The 24591-nt window shown below is 45.2% G+C and overlaps 1 protein-coding gene across 6 annotated transcripts in view; it reads right to left on the bottom strand.

Moving 5' to 3' along the window:
• Positions 1-1642: 1642 nt before the first annotated feature.
• IL15RA (interleukin 15 receptor subunit alpha) overlaps positions 1643-24591 on the bottom strand; it is a 59837-nt gene continuing 36888 nt past the window's right edge. Inside the window, exons 4-8 of one of the 6 annotated variants that reach the window (XM_087857751.1) lie at positions 24026-24220; positions 22970-22988; positions 22413-22445; positions 15818-15893; positions 1643-4986 (exon numbers count right to left, since the gene is read on the bottom strand). In XM_087857751.1, coding sequence (XP_087713877.1) covers positions 4906-4986; positions 15818-15893; positions 22413-22445; positions 22970-22988; positions 24026-24220 — 404 coding nt within the window. In that variant the 3' untranslated portion in view covers positions 1643-4905. Of the gene's footprint in view, positions 4987-8114; positions 11850-15817; positions 15894-22412; positions 22446-22969; positions 22989-24025; positions 24221-24591 lie in introns of those variants that run through there. The other 5 variants (XM_087857754.1, XM_087857753.1, XM_087857752.1 and 2 more) reach the window with 5 other exon arrangements.

Here is a 24591-nt window from a genome sequence, read left to right as displayed (position 1 = left end):
GTGGGATGTGGGTGGGGGACTCCAGGTGATTTGGTGGACTAAACATGTTTTCTGAAACCATACTAAGTGGAAATAAAAGGATTTTTTTTTTAAATGCATAAACCTACAAGGGCAAAGAAAACAAAAAAGAGGTAATAGTTATAAAATTTTGGAAATTGGAAAGCAGGTAAGTGAGTGGTAACTGACTTAGTTCACTGAGTAAACTGAGTCCTAAGCCCAAGAACTTTCAAAAGATGTGGGGATTGATGGCACTAGGTTCTTCTGGAAGGAGGGTTTAAAGGTGGAGCAAAAACCAGGAAGATTGGTAGAAAAGTTTATTTACAAGTTTATTTAAGGGTTCCTTGGAAGCTCAGTTTGTTAAGCATCTGCCTTTGGCTCATGATCCCAGGGTCCTGGGATCGAGTCCCTGCTTAGCAGGGAGCCTGCTTCTCCCTCTCCCTCTGCCCCTCCTCCCTGCTCATGTGCGTGCTTTCTCGCTCTCTCAAATAAATAAAAAATCTTTAAAAAAAAATACAAGCTTATTTAAAAGCCAGTTAAGGGGCACCTGGGTGGCTCAGTTGGTTAAACGCCTGACCCTTGAACTCAGCTCAGGTCTTGATCTCAGGGTTGTGAGTTTGAGCCCTGTGTTGGGCTCCACTCTGGGCATAGAGCCTACTTTAAAAAAAGGAAAGGAAAAAGAAATAAAAGTCATTTAAATCCTCAGATTTCTGGGCAGCTTTTCATGCTCAACCATAGCAGAAGACCAGAGGTTTAGTCTCTGGAGTGGACCATGGCACATAAGAGACTCGGCATAGCTGAGGACAGGGCCATAGTGAAAACAAGGCCGTTGCTTACTATGCTTGGGCTGCTATAACAGGAGGCCACAGCCTGGGTGGCGCATCAACAACAGACATATATTCCTCAGAGTTCTGGAGGCTGGAGGTCCAAGATCAAGGTGTCAGCTTTTTGGTGTTTGATGAGATCCTGCTTTTTGGTTCATAGACGGATATCTTCTTGCTGTGCCTTCATACGGTGGGAGCGGCAAGGGAGTTCTCTGGGGTCTGCCTTATGACACTAATCCCATTCATGAAGGCTCCATGATCATGACCTAATGACCTCCCAAAGGCCCCAGCTTCTAATACCATCCCCTTGGGGGTTAGAATTTCAACATACGATGTTTATACACAAACACAAAAGCCTGCACATGCCGGCACACATACTCTCCGTGGGAGGTGGCCAGTTCCTTCGCTGGAGAATATAACCCACTTTAGTAGAAACACCGACATCAGTGACATCAGGGCTTCCTGAGGAAATTGGCCAACCAGATTACTCAGTGCCAGGAGTTCACAATCTTCAAACTCCACCCAAGTCCTTGGATCTTCAAACACATTTTTAGTGCCCCACACTTACATAGTAATAAACCAAAGATTGCCAAACATCTGAAAAGAAATTTCAAGATAAAGGTTGGATATCAAACAAACAATTAACTTGGAGGAAACAGTTCATGCAGGGAAAAGAAACCATCTAACTTTCTTAAGCATATTCAGAGAATAAGAGAAGACCGTTCATCCATGAAATAACAGGATAAAATATATATATACAGACATATATGAATATTTAGACATAAAAGTATGAAAAAAAACCCTATAGAATTGTTGGGAAAGATAGTTTGAGAAAATATCCAGATAGTAGAGCAAAAACAAAGATTGAAGAAAAGGAAATATGTAGTCAGAACCAATTTAAGCAGTTGAGTGTCTGAATAATAAAAGTTTCAGGAGGAAAAAGATGGAGATTGGGAAATTAAAAAAAAAATTATCAAAATTACCACAGCCAAATATATGAGTTTCCGGATTTACACGCTCAGCCAAATGGATGAAAACAGACCTGTAGTGAGTTTGTTATGGTGAAACTTTAGAAACATCAGGGACAAGGATCCTCCAAGCTCTCAGAAAGAGAAAAAGTCATCTGCAAATCAAATGTCTTCAAATTCCACAGCAATAGCACCGTGGAGCTCTACGTGAGGGGAAATGATTTCCAACTTAGAATTCTAAACCAAACCACATGAGCAATAGGATAAAGGCACTTGGACACCAACATTCTATCTACTAAGAAGCTACGGGAGGAGTGAGTTACATCAAGTCAAGAGCAAAGCGAGGAGGAGGAGGGCTCTCCTGTAAGAAAGAAGCTATCCGACGCAGAAGGGCGTGGAGGGCATCCCGCGTGTTCCTCAGCACCTTGGGAGGGTACTTACAGCAACAGGCAGAGTGTTCAGGCTGCAGTTGGTGATAAGCACCCAGAAAACTAAGCGAATGGGGCAGGGAAACAAGAACATTATTAATCCTCTAATAATTAAAGCAACAGGTTGTGTAGATGAGAAGAAGGAACAGGTAGCTTACTACCTCGCCCAGTTGCGCATAGGTGTGTTTTCATAGACTTCCTAACGTCAGCATGTGTGTCCGAGGAAGGGAAACGTGGGTTCAGAAGGGGAGGGTGTGTTTGACCTTCGGCTTCCACAGTAGGAAGTTGGCTACCATGCCTGGAAAGGAGAAATGGAAGTAGATGTCAATAGGAGCTTATCTAGAGATACAGGATACACACCAAAAAATCAACTCAAAGATTTTCGGACAGTTTACTCCTGGCGGGGGAGATAGAGAGGCAGGGTGCCTTTCCGGTAAGGCCTCTCATATGATTGGCATGAACTCTGCCTGTATGACAGACCTTTAGAATAGGAGTGGGAAGTAGAAGTCTCAAGTGAGCCTGGGAATAGGGAAGACGGTGGATGGGGGGTGACTTGGCATCGGGGAGGGGAGGTCGTCTTTAAAGTGCAAGGAACGTGAGCATGCCTATTTGTTGAGTGGGAAATAGCAGAGGGACTGATGGAGGACAGGGACGAGAGGCAGCTGGTGGGGGGTGGCGGGGAGGGCTGGGATCTGAGATAGAAAGGAAAGCCCCTATAAATGGCTAAGGAGGAAGTTTCAGTAGCTCTCAGTCATTTTATCATGTTTTCAGTGAAGTCACCGTTGGGGTCACCAAGAGAGTGTGGAAAGTTTGAGGCTGATGTGGCAGGCATGCGTGGAAGCGGACAGCACCGGCTCGACCTCAATACCATGCTTGTAGCCGATGCGTACTTTTCCATCCTGCTGCCTGGGCAAGGGAGCAGAGAAGGCCAACGGTTAGATTCACACACAGTTTACTAAGCCCTGATGAGCACACAAGTACAAGGGCCCGGGAGGAACTCCCTCTGCCTGGAAAGCCCAGTCTCCAGGCATGTATGGCAGGCCATACTCTGCTCCTGCCGTGGGGCCGGGTCTGCTTTGGGGTCAACCACCTGGATTGGAAAGGGACTTAGATGCCCCTTGAGGTCAGGCCACTTGCGGTCTAATGCTTTTCCTCCAGGCTGGTCTTTGCCACCAGTTCTTCCCAGTCCTCCTGCACCGCCAGTTTTGAGGAATGTGGGGTACACTGGAGGACTGGAAGCTGACTGCTTTGCATTGCCAATGAATGGGTGCAGTAAAGCTGGCCCCAAATGAGGCAGGCCAAGAGTCCCTCCAGACCCTTCCCCAGACACATGAAGACCTCATGTACCCCTTTTCTGAGGTCTCTTTCAATAAAGGCCTTCCGCTTAGGCTGTGGGGGGGTTTCAGAACATTTGGAGGGACTCCCTTCCTCCCTGGGCTACTTAATTACGGAGTCTCCAAGTGAGCCCTGTGGTGCTGTCCCTCACATTCCTCCTGATGATGTTATGTATTTCCTATTCCTAGTGGTTTGGACTAAGAGGTAGGATAGATGGAGAGAGAGGAGTTCCAACCCTAAATGCCTCTGCTTGCTTACTCCATTGAATGTTTTAGCCATGTCTCCAACCTCCAAAATGCAGCTCTTGATTTCTTCCCCTGCCCCAGCTGGTTCATCCCTGCGCCCTTCCCCACATCAGTAAGGGCAACAACGTGCAAATCCTTTTGATCTGACCTCTCATGAATCTTGAGTCCATCCATTTCTCTCCACTGTCCTCCCTCTTGAACCAGCGCTCCCCTCTCACCTGGCCTGTGGCCACGTTGCGCAGTTGCTCTGCGCTTTTGCCTGCTCGTGTCTCCTACTCTGCACGCGGAAGCACAGGGCATCTTAAAACGAAGGTGAAGTTACATCAGCCTCCTGCCTAAAACCCTCCGGGGGCTTCTTGCTGCCCTCAGAACATCAGTCTAACTTGCACCTTAGGCAGAAGAGACGTCTGGTCTACTTTCAACTGAAGCTCATCTTGTAAGGGCCTTACTGAAGACCTAAGAAGTAGCCAACACAATATCAGCACCTCGGTTTTGTTTTCCTTTCTTAAATGTCCATTTCAGTGGTTCTGGATCTTTTTAAGTCATCACTTAACTCAGTATGTTTTCATAATCTGGACCGCCAGTAAAACAGGTAACATTTTAGTCTGTTGCTTTACAACAACATGATAGAGGGGCCCTGGCTTCCTAGCCTAAAGTAGTAGGGGCCTTACTACCTGCACTCTGTTTTACTGCCTCTGCTCACCCAGTTTCCCATGTTAGGGTCTGTTAGGGTATCTCCATTTTCTCTTACCAATTCAGTATCGGATTTTGTTTCACTTTTTGGGCTGTAACCCAAAACAAAAACTCTAAAGGGCATTGAACAGCAAATGTTACGATTTTACCTAGGTGTGCAGAGGACAGACCATAGGGCGGCAACATCAGCCCCTTGGCATGCTGTGGAGAAGCCAGGTTCTTCTGCCTCTGCCCTTTGCCCCGGCTGACTTCCCTGTGACAGGCTGTTTGCAGAAGTTTTGGGCAGGGCATCCAGATGCAGCAGTGGCAGTGAGAAGCATGTCTTCTGTGTCTCTTAGGAGCCAGGACACCTTTCCCAGGAGCTTCCCAAGCTGACCTCATACCTCCATGGTGACCACTAGGTCACCTAAACCAGTCACGGGCAAGGGCATGGCTTCAAATAATCAGGATTTCCTTTCCTGGAAAGTGGGCTGTCCGCTTCCTCTGATGTGCATGGCTGCGTGGAAGAGAAGAAATACCTGAATACTGGGACTTGTTTGAGAAGGAAGGGGAGGGTTCGGTAGCTGCCAGTAGCCGAGTCTCCAGCATATAAACATCGTTTGGAATGCCTCCTACATGGTAGACACACTCAGGACTTCATGGGCCTTACTCCATGTGGCCCCAGCAAAGCTGGAGAAGCAGGTGGTGGAACGGGCTCAGAGCGGCGGGCCCAAGCCACTGTGCTCGGCGGCACGTCGGTCAGAGCTCGAGCTCCAACTCCCGGGCCATCTCCAAACCCACGGTATTTGCACTGTCACCATGGGAACACTTGGGACTACAACTCTGCAAAAAATTAAAAACAACTATATTTCTTAGAAACGGAGTGCATACAAGGCTCTCAGATGTTCTTAGCCATGGCATTCTTCAGACATGACTCCTAATTCAAGACCGTGGCAGCTGTAATTAGTCGGGACTCAGGGCGGCAACTAGAGTTCTTTCTAAGCTCCCCCCGCTGGATATCACCCAAGGTGCTTCTGGAAATGAAGCTTTCTCGGAGCATGTTGACGAGTGAGCAACGACACGCAGCCAGGTGGCCCTGGGTCCCTGGGGCTCAGAGCAACTTGCGTGCCTTCTAGATCACCTTTCTCTCAAAGGGGATTTTGAAGATAACACACTTATTTTATACTTTATGCTTTTGGCCCTCTGCCCAGAGGACTGAAGAAATAGCCCTGGGAAGGTAACCATCTCAGTTCGTGGTGACGGTATCTACCGGAAAGGGGCTGTTGGGTAGAGCCAGGAATGCGGGGGAGGACCCTAGATCCAGTCCCTGCAAGGCCTTTCTCTTGAAGTCTCCTTTATTTGGGTTTATTTGACATGTAGTTACCGAGGGATCGTGCTGGAGCCCCCCTCCCAGCCTGCCATCTGCCTTTCTCTTTCCTGTCTGTGTCCTCGCCTCTGTCATTGCCCCTTGTAGAATTCTCCCTGCCTGTTCCTATTTACTTTGCTCTCGCCCATCCTTCATCACCAGTCCCATCACATCGAAAAAGTGTCCTCAAACATCCAGGCCTCTTAGTGATTTCTTCCTTTCCCAAACTTGTGCAACATTACTATGTTCACGACTCCTGTGGCATTTGTATGGACTAAACTTGTGGTGTGAGCTCTTTGTTTTGCTTTGTTTCACTGGTCTTTATTTTTTGGCCAGGCAGTAAGCGCCTCAAGGATAAGTCCTAGGTCTTCAGCTGCAGCATCTCTAGTGACTAGAGAGAGGAGAGACACATGCCCGTCACAAAGCACTTTCGAGTATCCCTTTTGCTCCTCACCTTGGTGAGAAGGATAATACATGTGATATCTCCTCTTTAGAGACAGAATGTCAGTGTGTGTAACCTAAGGGATTCTTCCAAGCTGACGAGGCCAGCAAGGTGGAAAGAAAGCTTGGCACCCAGGTCTCCTAAGTCCTGTGCTCCTTCCACTGCACAAAGGTAGTAGTAAGCATGTTTATAGGGTGCACAACAGATGTTACAGGAGCTCAGAGGCAGAGGATTTTGTACATTTGAGTAGTTAATGAAGGCTCCCCAGAGAAGGTAGAAATCAAGCTGCCTTTTGAAGGGTAGACTGGAAGTGGAGGGGATGGCACGGGACTGACAGATGAGTTGATAACAATGTGCCTGACCTGTGAGAAGACAGGAGGACAGTTCCTAGGAGGCAAAGGGAAGTGCTGTGAGGGAGGCAGCATGGAGCAAGGTTCTGGATGGCTTTTGTGGGAGCTGCCTGAGTCTCTTCCCTTGCAGACCAGGAGTCGGGAGGTGGGTCCCTAGGACAACAGGCTTCTTCTTGCAAGATGACTCCTCAGCCCAGAAAGTAGTATTACCTTGAAGCAAGGAGCAGCGTTACCACACAAAACTGGGGGCTGCTTCTGAGGACAAGGTGGGGTGAATGGGGGAGTGGGGATCCTTGTGAACCCTGCACATTTTCCCCTGGATCTTCATTCCAGTATTATCCAGTCAGTGCCTGCCTTTCAGCTAAGAAACTTGGTGGGCCTGTAAACTCAGCTAATGTTACTCAATGCCAGGAGGATTCAGACTCTTAATTTGGGTTTCCTGCCCTCTTGGTCTTGCTGTCTGAAGGATGAGATTCAGCCTGGTTATGGAAGTTTCAAGATTTCCAACTGTGGCTTGGATTGAGACTTTAAGGATTCGAGCTTATTACTCTCTTTTCTAAATTATTCACTGCCACTAATAGTAGCCACTCCTCTATGGCCCTGACCTTCTTTACCCATGGTATTTTTAGGATGGCAGCGATGCAGTCTCCCCAAGCTGGGCCTTCAGTGGGCATGCCATTCCAGGTAACTTCCGGGGAATTAATTCATGGCATGCCGTGGGCTGCTGCGTTCCCATCTCAGAATATTAGCAGGACTGTCACTACTTTGTACCTCTCTCTAAGGCAGGTAACCAATCACAGATATTCCCCATTTCCCTACTTCTCTCGTTTGCAATATGCTCTCCTAGCACCAAATTCCCTACCAGTTAGGAACTTTCAGTGACAAGTAACGAAAAGTGCATCTGCTCTAAGGAAAAAGAAAATGTTTTGAAAGAATGCTGGGGGCTCATAGAATCATGGGAAGTTGGAGGATTCGGTTTGGGAAACAGAGAGGAACCGAAGCCAAAATCTGCAGAGCCAAGAAACAGTAGGACAACTGTTTGATGGTCTTGAAGCTTTGCTGCGTGTCGCTGTATTAATTCTCTTGTGTGCTTTCATTCCATATTCATAGCATAGCTTTTGAGGGTTAACTAGGTGAGGGTTATCTGATGGGCCCGGGTCAGGGCCCCACCGTGGTGGGAGCAGGAGAGGGGATATCTGCCCTCTAAGTTAGTGGGCAATAAGGCACTCCAACACGATCTTGGGTCCCCAAAATGGGAGGAGTGCTACATCCTGGAGAGCTAAGAATTACAAAAGTGGAATGAGTGGATTTACAGGCTCTTAGGAAAGAAAAGAATGAGCCAGAATTCATATAAATGTAGTGTTGTGTATTTACAAATTCTGGGAAAACAGCCATACACCGAATTCCTGATACACCCCAGGCAGCGTGAGGTGTTGGGGCTACTACTCTTTGAATCCAGCTGGTCTGGCCTTCAAAGAGCATAGGCTTGTGGGAAAACAAACTCAAGATTCTCCATTACATTCTTGATAGTCTGAGGCTAATAGTAAAAGGTCCTTCCTTGATGAAGAAAATGGATGGGACAGTTAGAAACATGGAGGGACCCTTAAATGTGTCTCTTTGGTCCCTGTGCTCTTCCTAATGTCTAGAAGAAGGTTTAAAAAGAAGAAAATAAAAGCCTTACTTACCGGTCAAGGAAAAAAGCAAGACAAAAAAGATGAAGAGTAACTAGTTTTCTTCATGGCAAATGTTGTGGATGACAGGAAATGAAAGAGGAGAAAACAATGTGAACCATGTAGATTCGCAGCCAGCTGACAGATGTGGGCTAAGGCTTACCAGTTGAAGGACTTTCAAAAGCTAAAAAAAATAAACAGATGGACTCTTCTCAGTACCCCGCAGGTACCCCAGATCATTTGGTTCATTCAGGCATCAGGGATTTATTGGCATTTACTGAGCGCTAAAGATTGAAAGACAAATTGCATTTCTCTGATGGCCCCGAAAAGTATTGTGGGAGATAGTCTCCAAAGATAGTTTCCATTGATTCCTTCTGTTCTTCCCCCTCCCCTTAAATCTGGCTGCCTGCTGACTCGCTTTGACCAATAAAATGCAACAGAAGTGACATGTGGCAGGCTCTACCCTAGCCTTTAAGGGGCCTGATGGTTTCTTCTGACTCCCCCAAGGCCGCCATGCTGCCAGGAAGCCCAGGCTCGCTCAGCGGCATGCTAGGGTGCCCGACAAGCCCATGCCCAGCCGCGCTGAATGCAGCCGAGTGGTACGCCTCGTTGCTGCCACATCGAGCGCAGCGGGCTGGCTGAGCCCAGCTGGCCCCCAGAGATCACAAACAGTGGTGGTTTCAAGCTGCTGTTTTCCCTGGTGGGTTTCACAGCGACAGATAACTAGAGCAAGAAGCATCATACCAGCTCAATCGGCAGGACCCCTCCCAGGTTGCAGGAATCAGAGGCTTTTGGGCAGGGTAGGGGGAGATGGTGATTCCGGAGAACTCTGGCCTGCAGCCTCCTGATAGGGGCGAGGTGGGAGGGATAGGAAAGGGTCGTGATGCAGCAGAAGAGGTGCGCCTCACACCCCTCATACTGCTCACTTGCCGGTGGAACTCACACCCACCGTTCCACTGTAGCTTGTCATTGCTCTCCGCTCACTCCTCCTCGCTTCTGGGTCCGACGTGTCCTCCCCAACCAAACCCTCTGAGCATCAGCAGGTACTATTTTCATGTCAAATGGGGATAGAATGCGAGGCAGTGCTTGGAACTGTCAAGGCAGGATGGGGAGACCGGGTACAGAAAGACAAGTGGCTCAGTGCCCCCAGACATCACCCCCTTTAGAGCTGTGCCCGAGAACAGGCTGTGTACCAGGTGTCAGGAAAATGTGCTGTACTCCAGTTAAGAATCTTTTAGTTTATTTATGCAGAGTGTCTTAATCACCTTCAGGGCACCGCATCAGTCCCTGAAAATTCAAAGATGAAAATAGTTCTTAATTTCAAGATGTTCGTCACTGCTCAGTGGGTAAATTCTGGGGCTGTGGTGTGTCTTGGCATCATAGAGGTTACTTAGACACGTCCCCAGGACCGCACCACCTAGTAAGAGAATTCGTTTTACCTCTTTGCTTCTTTAAAACAAGCACCTGGTTTATTTATCCACCCCCACCCCACCAGCCTCTGTCCTTCCAGACCTCAACTCCACCCCACCCTGCTTGCTTCCGGGTCTAGATTACTTTCCTAGATCTAATTTTTGTCATGTGATTTACCCAGCTTGAACTCCGTTAGTGCCTGATGGATCACAGACTTAATCTGTGATGGACCGGAGGCAGGTGATTCTACAGCTCCGAAACGGGCCTCCCGAGGTCATCATACTAGTTTTGCAAAGATGATGGTCAAATGGAACCGCAGATCTGTGAAGTAGCCCCATGACGTAACACTTTTACACCCAGTAGAAACCTTTCAAAATTCTGGTTCTAATGAATGGCTGCCAAGTTTTTTGTGCCGAGGTGTGTCTTCTGTCAAATTAGTTTTTGAAATCACAAAGGTCAAACTCTTAAAACTTAAAAAGAACAAAAAGGGTCCAGTTAGTGGTAAACTCTAGAAAAGCAGGGGCAAACAGCTGAAGAGAGAAGCAAAACATTTAGATAATCAGGCAGGTTCAGGATAATCAAGTGATTAAGCCCAGCAAACACAATGGCTCTGCTCCTGCCTTAGCCATGAGTTTCCTCTCGTTGGGAATAGAGAATTGCTGGGAGTGACAGTGGCATGGCTCTAAAATCCTAACACCAGCCACTGGAAATTCCTACCCTTCCTTCGCTTTTGATGAAACCATCTAAATTGACGATGGGAAGAATTTAGTCGGGAACGGCCCTTGGCGAGCTGCTGTGGATGGTTACTGAGCCCGTGTCCCACTTTCCAAATGCTTGTGATGGCAGCCTGACTACCCCGCCTGTGCGCGAGGCAGTCGAAGGCTGGGTTCTAGTTGGGGCTGCTCCTTTCCTACCCCATCGCCCTTCCTAAATGTTGTCCAACCCAGCATTAATCGAGCCATGTGACCTTGGGCAAGTCAACTTCTATAGACCTCAGTTTTCTCATCTATAAAATGAGGAGGTGGGATGAGGCCCCTGATTTTATAAATACATGTTATTTTTAAAAAAGGAGAACAATGCGGGGAAAGAGTGTGTGTGTCAGGCACACCTGGGCCGTAACCTGCCACTTGTTACTTCGCACATGGAAATCTTATCAGTGATTCTCCAAAACTGTGATCTAATCCAGCTTTAGGCAAGGTTTCTTTTCTCCTTTTAGAAAGAAAAGCGAAGCTCAACCATTGGGACTCTGCATTCCCGCTCTTTCTCCTCTTTTTTATTTGTGGTGCATTTCTTCTCAGTGATTCTTTCAGTGCATTTTTTTTGTATTGAAAATAGACATTTTGTTTATACAAGGCATAATCTCAAAATAACAGTTATATAAAATATGTAGATATTATAGACAGGAGTATAAATAGAAATGCATATACATGGAAAATGTCACTGAGTTCAGTTGCCTTCTTTGTGAATCCTTAAATCAAATGGATTCGTGGGCACAGTACGTCTTTGCTCCTTTTCAGTGCCTGAATAGTACCTCAGTACAGGGACAGCGTTGTGGAGCTGCAACGCTGTTGTCATCCTTGTAGACATGTCTTAAGCCAGCAGGAGACTCGTAAGTGTCTTAGAGTCTCAGGTGTACTTCTTTTCTCTGTAAACTGCAAGTCAGGGTGAGGGGTGGAATGGTCAAGCTGCTAAGCTATCCCAAATAAATGTCACAACGAAATAAAAGGAAAGCTGAGGCCTTCAGCTACACCTAGGAAAGCTTCAACTGCTGGGATCTGGGGAAGTCAGCCCTACACCTGGGGAAGAGGCCGGGCAGGGCAGGTGCCGAGCATCCATCCGGAGACTGGAGAGCCTAGGAGGTGTCTTGGCTGGGTGCCGTCGATAAAATGATGCCAAGACGTCTGTTTTATCATCCTGATGGGCTCTTTCCTGGCGCCCAACTCCTTGAGTCGTTTCCAGGTCCTCTTCAGCTAGGGCAGGGTTGGCGCCTTCGCTCCACCCTCTGCTGCCCTCAGTCTCTCCCTGGAGTGTCCGAGGTCATGTGGGTGGTTTTCTGCGTCGTCCTCTCTGCTGTCGGTTCCCCTGGTCATTGGCATCACTTCCATGTGTTCCATTTCAACACTGGGTGTCTGCAAAGTTTGCCTGTAAAGCAGATCATTCACAGGTTTTGGAAAGAGGAGAGGGTCGCCCTCAGCTTGAGTGAACCTCCTGCTGAGCACTCAGATGGGGAAAGCCTAGCTTACCTCCGTTCGTGGCTCCTATTTACATCCTACTTTGGTGTTTTAAGCCGCTCATCCCCCAAAGAGTCACCAGTGCTGTTGGAGCAGCTTACCCCCTCGTCTCCAAACCTCTGCTAAAAAGCAGTGGTTCAAATGGCAGGAGCAAAAAGGAGAGAGTAACTGGGAGCCCGGCTAAGCCAGACATGACCATCTTGATAAAAATGATATACTATTCCTAAAGCTTTCAAAACAGTTCTTGGTACTTGGTGTGTGTTTAAAGAAACAAAGATATTAACCATTTCCTGAGTAACCAAGAGTGGGGGAGGCAGAACATCTTTTTTTTTTTTTTTTTAATGATTTTTTATTATATTATGTTAGTCACCATACAGTACATCCCCGGTTTCCGATGTAAGGCTCGATGATTCATTAGTTGTGTATAACACCCAGTGCACCATGCAATATGTGCCCTCCTTACTACCCATCACCGGTCTATCCCCTTCCCCCACCCCCCTCCCCTCTGAAGTCCTCAGTTTGTTTCTCATAGTCCATAGTCTCTCATGTTTCATTCCCCCTTCTGATTACCCCCCCTTTCTTTATCCCTTTCTTCCCCTACCGATCATCCTAGTTCTTATGTTCCATAGATGAGAGAAATCATATGATAGTTGTCTTTCTCTGCTTGACTTATTTCACTTAGCATTATCTCCTCCAGTGCCGTCCATGTTGCAGCAAATGTTGAGAGCTCGTTCTTTCTGATAGCTGAGTAATATTCCATTGTATATATGGACCACAACTTCTTAATCCAGTCATCTGTTGAAGGGCATCTCGGCTCCTTCCACGATTTAGCTATTGTGGACATTGCTGCTATGAACATTGGGGTGCATATGGCCCTTCTCTTCACTACGTCTGTATCTTTGGGGTAAATACCCAGTAGTGCAATGGCTGGATCATAGGGTAGCTCAATTTTTAACTTTTTAAGGGACCTCCACACTGTTTTCCAGAGTGGCTGTACCAACTTGCATTCCCACCAACAATGTAGGAGGGATCCCCTTTCTCCACATCCTCTCCAACAATTGTTGTTTCTTGCCTTGTCTATTTTTGCCATTCTAACTGGCGTAAGGTGGTATCTCAGTGTGGTTTTGATTTGAATTTCCTTGATGGCTAATGATTTTGAACATTTTTTCATGTGTCTGTTAGCCATTTGTATGTCTTCATTGGAAAAGTGTCTGTTCATATCTTCTGCCCATTTTTTGATTTGTTTATTTGTTTCTCGTGTATTGAGTTTGAGAAGTTCTTTGTAGATCTTGGATACCAGTCCTTTATCTGTAGTGTCATTTGCAAATATATTCTCCCATTCCGTGGGCTGCCTCTTAGTTTTTCTGACTGTTTCCTTGGATGTGCAGAAACTTTTAATCTTGATGAAGTCCCATAAATTCATTTTATCTTTTGTTTCTCTTGCCTTTGGGGATGTGTCATGAAAAAGGTTGCTTTGGCTGATGTCGTAGAGGTTGTTGCCTATGTTCTCCTCTAGAATTTTGATGGATTCCGGGAGGCAGAACATCTTAATTCCACATGACTCCCTGTCATTGAACAGCATGGGTTTTTAGGCCCTGAGTACCTGGGTCAGCAATTTCTTCCATGGACGATGTCATCTACCTCTTGAGGATAGGCAACTCTTTAAGGACATTTCAAAGTAAACACTTAGAATCCAAAGAAAACAAAAACACCAATTCGAAGAGATAGCTGCACTTTCTCTGCAGTATTATCTACACCAGCCAAGAGACGGAAGCAACCCAGGTGTCCCTCAATAGATGAGTGGATTCACAATAGAGTATTACTCGGCCATAAAAAATAATGAGATCTTGCCATTTGCAACAACATGGATGGCCCTAGAGGGCATAGTGCTAAGTGAAATAAGTCAGAGAAAGACAAATACCATAGGATCTCACTCATTTGTAGAATCTAAAAACCAAAAATGAGCAAACAAAATAGGCGTTTCGATACAGAGAACACACTGGTGAGTGCTACAGGGGACGGGCTGGGGGGCAGGTGAAATAGGGGAAGGGGATTCAGAGGTACGAACTTGCAGTTACAAAATAAATAAATCACGGGGATGTAATGAACAGCGCAGGGAATATAATCGATCGTAGTGTAGTAACTTTGGAGTCGGGTAGGAACTAGACTTGTCATGGTCATTTCAGAATGCATAAAATGCTGAATCAGTATGATGCACACCTGAAACTAATAGGATATTGTATGTCAGCCACACTTCAATTGTCAAGTACGTAAGCGCTTTGAGCTCCTTGGAGTGAGCTAAACTATAAATCAGGACTCTAGGGGGTGGGGGAATGGGATAGACCGGTGATGGGTAGTAAGGAGGGCACGTATTGCATGGTGCACTGGGTGTTATACACAACTAATGAATCATCGAGCCTTACATGGGAAACCGGGGATGTACTGTATGGTGACTAACATAATATAATAAAAAATCATAAAAAAAAAAATCAGGACTCTAGGCCGATGTACTGAAAATAATGCTGAAAGCCAGTTTGTTGAATGACATACCTACCTAATAACTCATTTGTAAAAAATAAGTTTACAACAAAGAATTGATTCACCAAATGACCAAGTAGTTATGCTTTTCAGGTTAATAAGTCTTAAGATATATGCACCCCGTGCATAAATATAAAGATTTATTTATCAATATTTCTTTACTATAGTCAGGGAATACTGATATTTTCATCTTATCGGCATATTTATTGGTCATATACACCAAATTTACGAATTCTTGTAAGATCCTATTTTTAAAGTCTTATTCTTAAAAAAAGATTGTGTACATTTTTTTAAGTCAATGAATATAGTCCTTATAATCTCTTAAGAATATAACTCCAAATATAACATCTCATGTGGAAATTTAGTTATAACGACACTTTGAAAGTCCTTTTAAAAGTCCTTTTTTATTTTGCCAATATTTTAGCATTTTGGGGATTGTTTTGACAGATTTTCGAGTCACATCTCAACCTTAGTGTGTTTGTTTCTAAACGATCCATGAGGTTTATCACATTTCTTTTGGTTGGGAAGGTATTAACAGCTTTTGAAGATGGATGTGAATTTTTAGATGACTTTCATTTCGGCCTCACAGTAGCATTTCATGGAATTCATTTTGCCAAAGTGAGGCTTGAAGGATGGTGTCATCCTTATACTGATATATTTAGAAAAGAATTCTTTATGACTAACAACTAAAAGTTTTGTTTCAACAAATCTGATTTCTACTGTCATTGTATGATGCTGAGGAAAGATCCAAAACAGCCCTATCAACACAGAATGCTGGTTCCTGGCTTCTAATTGATAGAAGTATGAAATTAAGGCTAATATGCCGTTGAGGCTTTAATGAAAATGATAAAAATGCCTCGAGATTAGAAAAATAATAAAAACTGAAATTTCAGCAAGTGGCAGAAACGGACTTCTGGTCACCAATGCTGAAATAAGAATTTCGACTATCAGAAATACAAAAGTCAGGCCGACATAAATGAGCACGTAAATAAGAAAGCATCCCTGTATTTAATGAGAACGTTCAAGAAAATATATTCATGATTGTATCGCAGCAATTGCGTATCCATCAACTTGGTTATTGGGTAGGTTCTTTCCTTCTGAAAAGGAAAGAAAACTTCGTTCATTCTTTTCTTTCCTTGTTGTAAAGCAGCCCCTTGTTACCAGTTAGGCTCTGGCTGCTACGTCTCCGACGGGTGGCCTGTGGAGGGCCTCCCAGGGCAGGCTGTCCGTTTGGTCGGGACGGGACTGGGTGAACCTGAGAGCCTGCCTCCATAGCCAGGACAGGGGGTCTTGCTTTGAGGGGGCGGCGGAATCATGATGATGCAGCCCTTTTCTACTCACCTCGATTTTTGGTAACAGACCAGAAGAAGTACCACACACATGACACCGAGCACAGCGACAGGTGTGAAGATCGCCGCTGTAAGAAAACAGAACGCAGCTGTCAGGCGGAGAGTCCTGGCAGGGGGTTCATGTCTAAGAATCTGGAAACTCTTCACAGTTGACGGTCCTGCAGAGGATCCAAATGCCTTCCCAGCCCGCTTACTGTCGCCAGCAATTCTGGAGCAGTCCCATCTGCTCTACTTCTGGGCAGAAAGTACGTTCTTTCCCCACCAGTACTGTCAGCTCAAACCATCCCCTTTCACGTCGTCCCACATCCCCGGCTCCTAATCCATCCCTCCTCGTCAGGGTGACTCGGTGATGGGAGGAGAGGAGAAGGCTGGGGTGGGAGTATGCGGAGAGAAGCCATGTCTGCTGCTAAATCCAAAGTCAGAAACTAGGGCGAGAGTTCTCCTCAGTTGTCTCTGGGACCACCTCCCCCTTTTCTTCAACTTCACAGAACCCCGATTTAGAAACAATAGCATGTTTCTTCCAATTTCATCTTTTTTTTTTTTTCAAAGTAGGCTCCACGCCCAGCATGGAGCCCAAGGTGGGGCTTGAACTCAGGACCCTGAGATCAAGACCTGAGCTGAGATCAAGAGTCAGAGGCTTAACCGTTTAATCCATGTGCCCCCATTATTGTTTTTTTTATTGGCAACTTTTTATGGCGGAGGAAGAGTGGTAAGGAGAGAGAGGAGGTGTTGGAAAAGTTGTTACGGGTAAGAGGAGAGTAAGTCCATGGCTTAGGAGAAGGGAAAGATCCTGTTTGGGCTGCCTTGGAAGGAATAGCCTGGAGCATTGGGAGCACTTGCGGGGAGGAGGCCAGCAGCCCCAGAGCATTTGAGATTTATTAGACAGGATAGGAAGAGCGGGATCTCTCTGGGGAAGCCAGAGGGCTCAGCCCGAGGGCACAGTGAACCTGACTATTTTAAAAACACTTGCATCAGTAATAAGCTCCAGGCAGAGTTGGCCCGTTTACCTCCATATTGTAAAATCTCCCTGCAAAAAAACACCTACCTGCCCTACGTGAAGGATAACAACCCTAAACATCTGGGGGGCCGGGGGTCTGACTGGGGACCACGAGTCACATCTCCCAGACTGTTCAGCTGTTTGGACCTGTGCCTCTACAAGCAGCACACGACCTCGTGTACAGGACACATCTCCCATCTTGGCCTTCGAAATACAACTCTATCGAAAAACAGAGAAATATGAGGAAACATCCAGATTCTCTGCCGGGTACGCGTGTAAATGGTACAGTTTTTCTCAAGGGCAGTTGGCAACATAAAACAACGGCTTTAGAGAAGAACACACCTGTTGACTCTAGTCCCATTTCCAGGAATTGATTCCAAGGAAATGGACAAATACATCCAGGCATATTCACTGAGGTATTGTTTAAAACAATTTTTTAAATGTTAATCTCAATCTATTAGTAAAAAATTAATTAAACTGTTCTATACCCATACATTGGACTATCATCCAGCTTTAAAAAATTAAGAAATGCATCTATATTTATTAACACAGAAAGATGTCTCCAATATCTTAAGTGAAAAAAAAAACCTGGCTGAGGTAAAAATGAACTGAAAAATAATCCCCAGTAAGCCGTGCGCGTGTCCATAGGTGCAGGACGACCTTGAAGAGTGGGTACCAGAGTATTAAGTACTGGTGGGCTTGTGGATAATCTTTACTTTCTTTTGAAAGAAGTTTGCTTTTTCCCCGATATTTTTGAAATGCTACTGTCATCAGAAGAAACAGTACAGTTGTCAAAACAAAACCACCCATGCCTAAGTAGATACAAACAAGAAAAGTCCCAAAGGAAACAACAAGGAAGCATGGCAAATGAGTGAAAACTGTTTTGAGTTTTCGGACTTATCATCCTTACGACTAACAACCAGAAATACTTCCTAAGGGATGGTGTGCCCTAGAGTAAACTATTTCCTCCCTTTACTAATCAACTCGGCATGCATTTACTGTCCCTGGAGGGATTTACTGGAAAAGGCTAGTTGATGTCAACTGTAGTTTTGCTTTCATAATGTCTCTTCCTGGTTCCTCTGAATGAGAGTCGAGCCTGCAGGCTCCCAGCTCCAGAGAGAGGAGGGTTCCTGAGCCAATGATGTGACAGAGCACTTTGAATACAGGGACAAACTCCTACCCTTGGCCTCTTCCTCGATTGTATGCAGGCAAACTGAGTAAAGAAATTGAAACCAAATCACTAAGTTGCTAGGTAAACAAATCAACTGGCAAGTTCCCCACCCTTTTGTAAACGTTTCCTAGAGGATGCATGGGTGGGAGAAAAAGGAAGGGAGAGAGATTTGGTGAGCCAGAGGAGAATAGAGGAAGGTTCAAGTCTGGGGGGAGGTAGGAGAACAAATGGAATTATTGCTCAGGAGGCTGAGAACGGCCTGTAGCTGCCCACTTTGACTTCAACCTGAAGTGAGTGTTGGGTCCAAAGCAAAGAGGGTGGCTGAGGCAACCAGTGGCCACTGTTCAGTGTGGATGATGAAAAGGTCCTCTGAGAACATGGTGGAGGGTGGGGTCACCATTCCTTAGCAGTACCTGCAAACTAGGTCAGCCAGGGAGTGCTGTTTCCGAGTGCTGGTGTGCCCGCATCTGATGAAGGCAGCTTTGAAGTAAGAATATCATTATTCCTGGGCAGTGTGTCTCTTCTGTCTCTTACTGCACTAAGCACATAGTAAGTGTTGGGTTCAGAGTAGGTACTCAATAAATACCTAATCGATTGAACTAAACCGTTCACAGTTCATAAGTTAAAGTACATTTGACATGCCATTTGCTTCTCAATGACAAATCTGCATTTCATTGCAACTTAGGACCAACCTGGCCCAGAGTTAGAACTCAATCTATATTGAATAACAGATGAACGATGTAATATAGAGCTAGCTCCTGTTAAAGACTGAGCATATCAACTGCAGCAGATTTGTTTCAGATATGAAAGACGAGAATTATAACATAGTTTGAAGAATTAATTCTTCCCTCCTAGTGTCCTAATGAACCTGGCAATGTAAACACTGCCATAGGTGACATCCTGGCTTTTTACCTTACAATTAGGAGTCCTCAGGAGTAGCCCTAGTTAAAGACCAGATAGAGGATATTGAAATAACTGGATGAAATTATTGATTAAAAGGGCTGCCAAGGGGTGCCTGGGTGGCTCAATTGGTTAAGCATCTGACTCTTGGTTTCGGCTCAGGTCGTGATCTCAGGGTCATGAGACTGAGCCCTGTATAGGGCTCTGCACTCAGCCCAGAGTCCGCTTGGGATTCTGTCCCTCTCCCTCCCCCATCTGTTCCTCCCCCTCCTTGTGCTCTCTCTCTCTAAAATAAATAAAATCTTAAAAAAAAAAGGCTTCCAAGTGAGCCTGTAGATATTTAAGACAATGAAATGATGAATCGCATTTCCTAAACATTTATTAAAATGTTGAAGTCCTCAAACTGACATTCTGTCTGCTCGCTCATTTACTTTTTATTGAGCGATCTATTTACCATTTTCTGTTAAGCTAAAAAAAAAACTTTTAAAAGTTCTGATAATCTTTTATGTAACTTATTTTAAAAAGTATGATTATTGCTAGTTATCAATGGGCTGATGAAACTATTGAGTTAATTAACATTTGCTGAGAGATTACTATGGTAAAGCATCTATATTTGCGTATAGACATGGTCAACTCATTGCTCATTCATGCAGAAATGGCAACACCTACGGATGCCCAAGGAGCCGGCAGGTATCTCTGCTGCTTGTATCTGACGGGGGCAAACTCTGGGGTCTCAGGTGGCTGGGACTGTATACGACATACTTGACAGGCACCATCACTAAGTGTCTTTATTTTTTTTTTTTTAATTTTTTTTTATAATAATTTTTTATTATGTTATGTTAGTCACCATATAGTACATCCCTAGTTTTTGATGCAGTGTTCCCTGATTCATTACTTGCGTATAACACCCAGTGCACCATGCAATATGTGCCCTCCTTACTACCCATCACCGGCCTGTCCCAATCCCCCACCCCTCACCCCCCTCCCCTCTGAAGTCCTCAGTTTGTTTCCCAGAGTCCATAGTCTCTCATGGTTCATTCCCCCTTCTGTCTTTAGAAAACCAGCATGATTTTAATTTCAGTTTACACCTTCTTCGTCGATAAAACTTAAATAACAACTAACGAAATATAACTCATCTTTATTTTTTTATTCCTTTGCTAATAATTACTTGATCTGGCTTGTAAGTTAGGAGCTAACGTGTTTGTCTTGAAGCCCCCTGGAAGAAGGAAATCTTATTCACATAGCAGGAAAGATTTGAAGTTTTTTGTTTTTGTTTTTTTTAAATCTCTGTATTCCCGCAGTTTCTTGCACGGAGCTGTCTTTGACTATTGCAGATGTCGAGTAAATGTTTATTACATTATACTTCAGAATTTGGGAGAGAGTTTCTGATATTTTAATCTAGTGAAAGTCATAAGCTGGAAAAATACATTATAAGATGATATCCCGTAATAAAGTAGTTGTTTGAAAATCTACATAGAAAACATGGCCTCCTGGATTTTATGTGTAGGATTTTATCCTACAGATATACTTGCCCACAGCAAAATGATAGAAGGTTTTCCAATTAATTACTGTTTGTAACGTAGTCAAAGAATGTAAACAGTCACATGTCCAAATAGGGGGTTGGCTACATAAATTGTGGCAAATCCATATGGTAGGATATTTTGTAGCTGTTTTAAAGAATGAAATGGTTTTAGTGTATTGATATGAAAGGATTTCCAAGAGATACCAGTAGGTGAAAATGAACAAGGTGCAAAACAGTGAAAATGCAATACCTGTCTAGCATCATGTAACCTCCGTGAGCTATTTACAGGTTGACTCTCTGAAAGGATACACAGAAATCTGGTAGCAGGAGTTGCTTTCTTCCTGCAAGGGGATTTTGAGTCTGAGATGGGGCTTTTTGCTCTATGTCTTTTTGTAATTTGTAATTTTTAAACCCTGTGCAAATATTACCAATTCAAAAAAGTGAGTAAAAAATGTGAAGCTTTGTAGAAAGGTTAATGTAATATGTGACATCAGCAGAAAGATTAGGTTGGCTACTTTTTTTTACTGGTTGCCTCTTAAGTGATAAACATTTTTGTTTCAGTGTCCTTGTCATTAAATCCCACAGTTTCTCAGTGAAAATACTCTCCCTAGGGGCTTTTAAAAAAAATGTCCTGCCTTTGCATATACGTTCTGATCATTTTAAAAACCATTCTAATCAACTAGCTGCTGAAATGACCAAACCTACTTGGTTGGCTTTTCTTTTCTTTTCTTTTCTTTTCTTTTCTTTTCTTTTCTTTTCTTTTTTTTTAAGAGAGCGTGTGTGCACACGCACATGCTGGGAGGGGGGCGCTGCGGTGCAGAGGGAGAGCGACAGAATCTCAGCACAGCTCAGCTCAGCACAGAGCCTGACTTGGGGCTCAATCCCACCACCCTGAGATCATGACCTGAGCTGAAAGAGTTGGATGCTTAACTGACTGAGCCACCCAGGCATCCCTCACTTGTTTTTTTTTCCCTAGATGACACTTTTTAGAAAATATAATTAACTAATTAATTAATTAACTTTTTTATTTGAGAGAGAGAATGAGTGGGAGCGGGGGGAGGAGCAGAGGGAGAGACAGAGAAGCAGACACCCCGCTAAGCATGGAGCCTATGCAGGGTGATGGGGGGTGATGCAGGGCTTGAGCTCATGATCCTGTGATTATGACCTGAGCTGAAATGAAGAGTCGGATGCTTAACTGACTGAGCCACCCAGGTGCCCCTAGATGACACTTGGTGCAGATAAAATATGGCCACAAAAATGAGTCATTCTCCAGTAGGAAAACTTGTAAATAGAAAACAGAAATAATTTTTGTCTGTACCACGTTACGGTGGTGGTTTTTTTTTTTTTTTTTTTTGGCTTATTGAAAACTTGTCAGACAAAAGTCTTAGGTTCTTTATGATCGCCTTTTTCTCTCCCTTCTTGCTCTTTTCTTCCTCTCTCCTCCCCTCCCTTCCTCTCTTTCTTTAATTCTTGCGAACACTTTCCACTCCCCTCCTCACAGTCACTGGGTCATTCACTTTCTCTCCTAGCCTTAAAGTTGTGTGTGTGTTCTGTAAAAAGAAGCCTTTTATATTGAGAAATTTGAGCAGTCTTGCTATAAAGTGCGTCGTGCTAACACCCTGTAAAAGATTAATGCAGCTTATGGCATCGTTGTAATGACAGCAGTACACACTTGTGGTTTTCTGCTAAGTCCTGGACGGAAGTGTAGCTGGGCTTAGTGGAAGGAGGCTGTCTTGTGATGTGTCAGCTCTCTGGTTCCCACATCAGTGGCCTGACAGTGAGGAGCTACCGGTAGTGAGATAAGCAGTCATGTTAGAATCCTGTAAGTAGGGTGATCCTATAACTAGCTGCCTAAACTGAGACACTCTTGAGAGGGGAGGGGGATGCTGCTGGTGGCCAGGCTGGGGCAGCACGCATGAGCCAGGACTGTCCCACCCCCCTGAGACTGAGGTCCCCTGGGCATAAACACTGCTAGGACAAGAAAAAGAAATACGTACCAGTCACGGTTCCAGAATTGTACGAATATGTACCTGCAGAGAGAGATTGCAGCTCAGTTATTGCTGTCGCCCTAAAGGCACTAATTTCTCATTGAGCAGGAGGAATTTTGGACAATTTGGCTCCCATCCTAAAGCCTTGAGAGATTGATGGCTGGCAAAACCAAATTCCCTTTAGCAGAGAACAAGGGTAATTTATTTAGATGCTGGGCCATGCTCAAGAATCAAATGTGCCCTTTTTGCGCAGTGAAGGAAACTACCAACAGAACAAAAAGGCAACCTACTAAATGGGAGAAGATATTTGCAAGTGACATATCTGATAGGGGGTTAATATCCAAAATGTATAAAGAACTTATACAGCTCAACACACACACACACACACACACACACACACACACACACACACACACACAAGCAAAGAATCCAATTAAAAATGGGCAGAGGACCCGACAGCCATTTTTCCAGAGAAGACATACAAATGGCCAACAGGCACAGGAAAGGGCGCTCAAGATCACTGATCATCCGGGACAGGCAAATGTAAAACCACAATGAGATATTACCTTACACCTGTGAGAACAGCTAGAATCAAAAAGACAAGAAATAACAATTGTTAGGGAGGAGGTGGAGAAAAGGGACCCTCGGGCAGTGTCGGTGGGAGTGCAAGCTGGTGCAGCCACTGTGGAGAGCAGTATGGAGGGTCCTCACAAAATTAAAAATGGAAATACCTATATGATCCAGTAATTTACTGCTGGGTGTTTACCCAAAGAAAACAAAAACACTGATTTGAAAAGACACATGCACCCCTGTGTTTATAGCAGCATTATTTACGGTGAGCAAGATACGGAAGCAGCCTGATGTCCATCAGGACATGAGCTGATAAAGAAGACGTGGTGTGGGTGGACGTAGAGTGGATTATGCTAAGTGAAATCAGTCAAACAGAGAAAGCCAAATACCATATGATTTCACTTAGATGTGGAATCTAAAAAACGCAACAGACGAACAAACAGACAAAAGCAGAAACAGACGCATAAACACAGAGAACAAACTGATGACAGCCAGAGGGGAGGAGTGTGGGGGGATGGGCAAAATGGGTGAAGGGGAGTGGGAGGCCCAGGCTTCCAGAGGTGGAATGAATAAGTCACTTGGACGAAAGGTACAGCATGGGGAATACAGCCAATGGTATTGCAGTAGAGAAAAACCCGCCACAAGCATCAGATGTGCCTTTATGGGAGATGCGGATTACCAAGAGCTTTTCCATCCCACAGATGGTGACTCCAGAATACAGAAGGCTTCCACTGTCCTCCCATATTGGGAGGAGGCAGATATTATTCAGATTGGCAAAGCCTCTGCCATGCAGGTCAATACGGTGAGCCTTGTCCCATCCAGGAGATGGACTTTCTTTTCCAGCTGGGCTGAACCAGGGCAAAGCACAGAGGTTAGAGGGCAGAGCAGGAAGGCTGTGGCACAGAGCAGCGGGCAGAGGGTTACGGAGTTGTCTGGACTTTGGATCGGGGGGTATAATGCTGTGCAGTCAGCTCCCTCCAGGTCTCCACCCCACCTCAGGAGCGGCCCATGGGTTGCTGACCTCTCCTGAAGCCGGCAAAGCCAGTGCTAACCTGGCGTCTCCTGTGAGGCAGAGGGAGTGTGTTCCGAGGCCTTTGCTGTTGCCTGAGGTGGGGCTCGGGAGGGTTCTTTACGGATCGGCCCTGTGGTTCCTGTAGCAGGAGGCTTTGATGGCATCAGCCTGGAGCCTGGCACAACAGCGGGCTTTGTGGCCACTGTGGTGTCTGACTTGGAAGTGAAAGCTGGCTCTGTAGGAAAGTGCAAGATATGGAGAACAGAAATATTTATAATTGTGTCTCGGCTCAGCTCCAGAGGAGAGTGGACTTAATACTTGGTGAAGTCCACCATGGGCCAGCCCTCCCCCAGCACATGCCTCCATGACTGTCTGGGAAAATCCCTTATGTGGGTAACGCATTCATGCATCTGGAATGGCCATGGGACTTTCGAGAATGCGAGAGGCTCTGTAGCTGTTTACCATGGTGCCCCTAAGTTAAAGACACCATGGATTTGAGTAGATCGGGCTCGTGTACTAGAGAAAGCATCTAAGATGCTGCGAGAGCCCGCTCTCAAAAACCGAGTGTGACTATATTTGCCTGAGACATCTGGGGTGCTGATATTC

The sequence above is a fragment of the Ursus americanus genome, chromosome 31, assembly GCF_024610735.1.
Source record: "Ursus americanus isolate L20-20 chromosome 31, mUrsAme1.1.p, whole genome shotgun sequence".
Classification (NCBI taxonomy): Eukaryota; Metazoa; Chordata; class Mammalia; order Carnivora; family Ursidae; genus Ursus; species Ursus americanus.
This window is presented reverse-complemented; position numbering and strand designations above follow the sequence as displayed.